The sequence below is a fragment of the Coccinella septempunctata genome, chromosome 7 (assembly GCF_907165205.1).
Source record: "Coccinella septempunctata chromosome 7, icCocSept1.1, whole genome shotgun sequence".
Classification (NCBI taxonomy): Eukaryota; Metazoa; Arthropoda; class Insecta; order Coleoptera; family Coccinellidae; genus Coccinella; species Coccinella septempunctata.
The window spans coordinates 6,297,808-6,303,807 of NC_058195.1; the positions used below are offsets into that span (position 1 = coordinate 6,297,808).

The 6,000-nt window shown below is 34.7% G+C and overlaps 3 protein-coding genes across 3 annotated transcripts; 1 reads left to right on the forward strand and 2 right to left on the reverse strand.

Moving 5' to 3' along the window:
• Positions 1 to 418: 418 nt before the first annotated feature.
• LOC123316676 lies at positions 419 to 2,193 on the reverse strand. The gene is made up of 2 exons (XM_044902867.1): positions 2,041 to 2,193; positions 419 to 1,442 (listed from the first exon to the last, which is right to left on the reverse strand). The coding sequence occupies exons 1-2, from the start codon at positions 2,041 to 2,043 to the stop codon at positions 744 to 746; spliced, it is 702 nt and encodes a 233-aa protein (XP_044758802.1). The 5' UTR covers positions 2,044 to 2,193; the 3' UTR covers positions 419 to 743.
• Positions 2,194 to 2,408: 215 nt separating this feature from the next.
• Positions 2,409 to 3,379, forward strand: LOC123316786. Its single transcript, XM_044903012.1, has one exon. The coding sequence runs from the start codon at positions 2,558 to 2,560 to the stop codon at positions 3,332 to 3,334; it is 777 nt and encodes a 258-aa protein (XP_044758947.1). The 5' UTR covers positions 2,409 to 2,557; the 3' UTR covers positions 3,335 to 3,379.
• A 176-nt stretch (positions 3,380 to 3,555) lies between these two features.
• LOC123316785 (tyrosine--tRNA ligase, mitochondrial) lies at positions 3,556 to 5,580 on the reverse strand. The gene is made up of 8 exons (XM_044903010.1): positions 5,432 to 5,580; positions 5,227 to 5,374; positions 4,885 to 5,063; positions 4,599 to 4,815; positions 4,444 to 4,522; positions 4,104 to 4,385; positions 3,867 to 4,049; positions 3,556 to 3,752 (listed from the first exon to the last, which is right to left on the reverse strand). The coding sequence occupies exons 1-8, from the start codon at positions 5,560 to 5,562 to the stop codon at positions 3,592 to 3,594; spliced, it is 1,380 nt and encodes a 459-aa protein (XP_044758945.1). The 5' UTR covers positions 5,563 to 5,580; the 3' UTR covers positions 3,556 to 3,591.
• Between the last annotated feature and the right edge of the window lie 420 nt (positions 5,581 to 6,000).

Genomic DNA, 6,000 nt, shown 5'->3' on the forward strand with positions numbered 1-6,000 from the left:
ACAGAGCATACAAATCTCATCTGCCGACTTTCTCATACGTTACAAATGATATTTGTATCGACAGTGCCCTGGCAGCAGTCCCACCATCACCCGAAGCTCAGCTCGTGACAGCTTCAGCTGTTTTCTGGTGTAGGTCGGTGAAATCATCAATTTCTCCGACTGAATAAGTCCATGAGTGTTTCTCCAGAGGGTTATTCTGTTGTTCAACTCCCATTGTTGGACCGCTGCCTCATATTGGTATTTTCCAAGCCCACAGAAAGGCTCAGGTCCAACAGGTGTTAACCTTGATGTTATTTTTGTAAGTTCATCGGCTTTTTCATTTCCTTCAACACCACAATGCCCTGGTACCCATGATAGAGTCACTTTATTGCCTCTGGCCAGTTGCTTTATGGTATTATGGTAAGATTAAAGGGAATAGTTTCAAGTAAACACATGTTTATTCAATTTATCAGTCTACATAATATAAAATATAAAATCAATTCACATTTTTTTGCAACCCCAAACTCTGAATGGGGATGATAATTAGTAGAAAACATACAATTAAAAACAACTTGAGGTAGTAGAATTTAGATCAATCGAAACATATAAAGACATCACAAAAGTTCAAAGTGAAAACGCTAAACAATTAATAGAATTATAGAATAAGTATTTTGTACAATTCGGCGCTCCATATCAACTCTGAACATATAAACCAAAAGTCACAAACCAATAATACAAAATGTCGACAAATATAAAAAATATCACTAATATTTGGGCAGCTGCCTAACGATAATTTCAAGGTCGTAGAACATTTTGGAACCAGATGATTTCTTGAGTTTATCCTTCAGGATCTCAACCCTCCTGGCACTTTTTCCCACCGAGTATTTATTCCTGTACAATTGTATCGAGGAATTGTGAACGACGCCTGGAATCGTAAAAACGAATTTGGGGTGTCCACAGCAAGACTTCTTGTAGTTATAAATGACGTACATCTCGAAGAAAACGGTCTTCTGATAAGAGTCTTCGATGTTCCCGACGAAAAACACATCGTTTCGGGCCTCGTACACGATGAACAAGTCACGGGTGATGTTTTTGAGCCTGTAGAACAGGGGGACGTCCAAGCCGGCCCTTATGAAATCGTGCTTCTTGAAAAAGTGCCCGAATAGGTCGTCGTATTTCTGGTCGCAACGACCGAAAGGACAGGGCAAGCTGGAGCCCCTCCTGAAGCAGTCCTCGTCGTGCGAAACTTTGGTCGGAGATTTTTGGTACATCACCACTGTTGTATTGGTGGGTGGAAGCAGTTTTGGCGATACCGAACATACCAATTGGGGTTCTGACGAGTGGACGCAAGCCAAAATTGGTTTTCCCCTGATGAAAACGTGTTCACCTTTGTTGCCGCAAGGGCTTAGTGGGCAGCAGTCTTTGTAGCAGGGCTGCTGTGGGCTGTGTAGGTAGAGACCACTCTGAAAGTAAGAAAAAGATTGAATTAACACATGCAGTATCATTGAAACAATATTTCGATTTTCAGGAGTCTAGCTCATCAAAAATATAGTTACAGCTATACAGGGTGTAATTGAATAGGAATAGAATGAATTAAAGGGGATTCCTTGTCAAAAAGTTGTCTTTGTTGGTCTTAAATATAATTTTTTTAAGCATTGTTGTGTTATATAGCTATAAGGTACACCCTATATTTTTAACATAGTTTCTCAGCCTAAGATTCCTCAAATATCCTCCTGTAACTGGTTTTCCGAAAGGTCATTCTGTTCCTGAACTGATTTCTAGATTCCTCTGATCATCCAGAAATGAAATCGATTGAAATATTTTAAATTAATTAATTTTCTGAATGTTAATATACGAATTTATAAAACTTCGAATCGTATCCCTATCTGTTCTTCGAAATATTCCCTCATTATAATAGACAGAAGCGAGGCATTGAGAAAAAAAAAGATCTCCTAATTTTGAATTGTTTGAAATAGAACGATTTATATCAATAATAGATATAAGAAAATTAAAAAATTATGTGTAGATTTATGTAGCAGAAATTCTTAAAAAAAAACTCACCATTTTCTTTGTATTATAAGTGCACAATTATTCGAAGGTAACTCAACTGGAAGACTGGCTGCTATGAATGAAGAAATAACTGAGGATGCAGACATATGACTTTTTTTTTGTAAAAATAATGATAATCAGTGATGATTAGGAATGGTACCTACATGGAAACCATAACGCAACATGTTCGATTTCGATTACAGTTCTAAAACTTTTGAAAGACTCATTAAAATTTTCATTCCTGACCAATTTCATTCTTTCACAACGATTAAGAGATTATAATGATTAAATTCGTAATAAGCAAAATTTAAAAATTATTTGATTGTTCGTTTATGTACAGAATGTTGTTCGCTTTATTTATTAGGAATCAGTGTTTTTCGTCCCTTCCTAACCCTAGATACGCCACTGTGATTTAAAAATGTTTCTGTGGTTTTGCGCAAGTCAGTGATCTGAACAAATATTCGAATTTTCACATGATTCTAGATTTATTTTATTTTTATCCCTAATAATTTCGAAAACCATTTCCAATATGTCTTCATTAACTGATAATGACGCTGAATTACTACAGTCATGGCTCGATGATATGACAAAGCAGTTACAACAGTACAAAGAACCAATCTTAGAGGAAGAAGTAGTAAAAGTTTTAAAAATAGCTTGTGATACTTTCAAGCAAGACGTCCATGTTTTTGTTACTTCCATTGAGGTGCTAGAGGAATATATTAGACGAAAAGATAAAACATATGATGAGATTCTCATACTTGCAACGAGTATTTTCATAAGTAGCAAATACACAGGAGAACAAATCGATTTGAAGGCTAAATATATTGTTAAGTTTCTCCAGAGAATAACAAATGTACAGTATAATTTCAAAGAAGTTGTAGCTGCAGAAATTGAAATACTGAGAACTCTAGACGGTTCATTACCAATGTCTACCATAGTAGATGACATCAATACTATAATTGAATTACATGTGAGGGAAACTAGACTGAAAGCGAATGTCCGACCACTATGCCTAGAAATAGTTCAACTAATGTACCTCTGTCGAAAAACTTGGTTTGCTGAACTGAAGAGTATATACAGCCAAAATGAGGAATCATTTTTAGTTTTGAAATTTTTAATGGGGTGTAGACTTTACTTACCTGTCGTTATTTTAATAACTTGCTTGCATTTAACGAATTATAAATATATTTTAGACATAGGATCTATAATTAGTGATATGACATGTCTAACTAAGATACACAGTGATCACTTACGTGTATGCGCTGGAATTATTATAAACTTAATTCAAAATAATAACTCCAACTAAAATATTACTTTTTTGGCTACGAAGTTCGAAGAGTTTTTTTTTAATCATTAAGTATTTTTGTTCTGTTAGCGATTGCCAATAAATTTGTTACTATCATGTGTTATGGTCCTTTAAATGTATTGGATTTATCGTTTGAACACTAAGGACAAAATGTGAAATAATCACTGCAAATTTGAAATGTTTAATCATTTTTGGCTGTACTGGAAGGAATTTAAAGAAACACTGAAACTTTTTTTTTCAGAAATATCACTTTATATTCAAATCCATTTCACAACATAATAATTTTTCTTTCCCACCCTAAGCAAGGATACATTGTTAGATAATCTATGTACATTATTGTTCAGTATTTCGTTGGGATTATTTGCCTTCTGTTGATTGATATAGAAGCCTCCAGCTGATATAATTCTAACTGCATCCTCTGAAAAAAAAATACATATGGATTTTGCAGGTCATGGCTCATAAATCACAAGTGATTTTTGATGATTTTAAAGCTTAATCAACTCATGCATTGATTGTGAATAAATATATTTACCAATTCTCGGGAAACATTGTACTTTCATAGCCAAATCCAAAATACTCTGCCCTGGTTCCGGCAATAACTCGACTATTGTTGCACCCTGGAATATTTCTGCAATTTGCTCAGCTTTCAAGTTCCCCAGTGCCGCAACACTTCCTTGATATAATGCTTTTGTAGTCAGTCGTGCCGAGTTTAAACCTGAAAACAATTTGAATTACTACATTCCATGAAACACTATTAAAAAAAATTTACCTTCTTCTCCATGTACCAGAAGGGTAACCTGATCAGCCAAGATCTTCTGTGGTTTTCTGAGTTCAGGTTTTTCGTGATGCTGTCTCATCAGGTCCTTTATCTCACCCACTGATAGAAAGCTGAAAAGTAGTAGCATTTTCTCTACTTCGGCATCAGTTTGTCTCATCCAGAATTGATAGAAAGTAAATGGGGATGTTTTTTGTGGGGATAACCAAACGGCGTTTCCAGCTGATTTGCCGAATTTGTCACCCATCTCGGTTGTTATGATGGGTAGAGTTAATCCTACAAGACAGATACTATTTACATACCATACATGTCATCAGTAAATGGCACCACTTACCAAATACAGGCTGTTTGCAGACTTTACTAATCAATTCATGCCCTGACATCATGTTTCCCATTTGATCACTTCCTCCTACCTTTATAATAATAAGAATAAGAAAATAAATAGCTTCAATCAATTCTAAACTTCAAAGATTATATAATTTTACTCACTTGGAATTTACAATTGTGTTTCTGAAATAAATATAACCAATCGTATGCTTGAAAGAGTTGGTAACTGAACTCTGTAAAGCTCATTCCTTCGGATGATTTAAGTCTTGTTTGAACACTTGTCCTAGATATCAATGTCCCCATCCTCAAATGTCTTCCTGCACCTCCAATCAAGTCCACAGCAGAAATTTGCTTGTACCAATTTTCATTATTTAATATTCTGAAATAGAATTCAATGTTAACAAAAGAATCTTCCTAATACAAATAGGTTGTGGATGAATTAGCTTACTTTACTGGCAACAATTTCTTAGTTTCTTCGTTCCAGAAATGTTTCTCATGATTTTCAAAAATTGTTTTGATATTTTTGTGAATACCTTCTACATTATCATCTACAAATTTTGTTGTTAGAGGATCTCTTTCCGTTGTCCTTCCACTAGGATCCCCAATTTTTGCTGTAGCACCACCAACCTATAACGTAATATAATTGATGACGAATCAAGTGAAAATTGAATCCCTACAATACAGCTATTATTACAACATTCAAGAAGCTCCAATATGATGAATTACAACTCTATGGAATCATTTTCTAACTATGCCTTTCCAGTAATCTAAGTTGTACACCGATGCATACCAATGCTATAACTTGATGACCACCTCTTTGCCAATGTATCAAATTGGTGAGTATAAGTAAATTTCCGACATGTAAACTGTCTGCAGTAGGATCGAATCCCCCATAAACACATTGAGGTGAAGCATTCAAAAGATCAACTACTGAATTCCTGCAAGGAAAGATGAATGTACAAACGAAATTCTTGAATCAGTTAGCCTGGTCCTACGCTGAATTATCCGGAAATAGGTCATGAAACATCCCCCTTTCTCTCAGATTTAATATGTTCCTGTTTGTACTCTTTTTTCGACATTGTGAAATTGAAATATTTCGGCATTTTAACAGGTTTTTGATCAACATTTTCTAAGGTTATTTCATAGAATAATTTGACATTTCATAGAACTCAATTAATTGTCCTGTGGTTTTGATGAAATGAGTAGATGGACTCAGCTCCCATTGACAATTGACCATCCACGTTGAGCCACCTGGTGGCGAAATTCTTAAGCGCGATAGGTAGGTTGTTTGTTGTTTTGTAAATATATTATTAGCTTAGACAAAAAATCTATAAGATAACTCCGTACAGAATAAGTTTAAGGGAATAGAGATTCAGGAAGGCCAATTAATGTTAACTATATTTATTCATTTGTGTATATACAAATTTATATTCCTTGTTCGTAGTGTTAGGTATCAACAGCTTTTTGTGAGAATTGAAGGCATAAAGGTTGTATTTCTAGTTTGAATTCACATATTTTGAATCTTAAGATTCATGCATTGATGATAATTCACCTCAAATGTCGA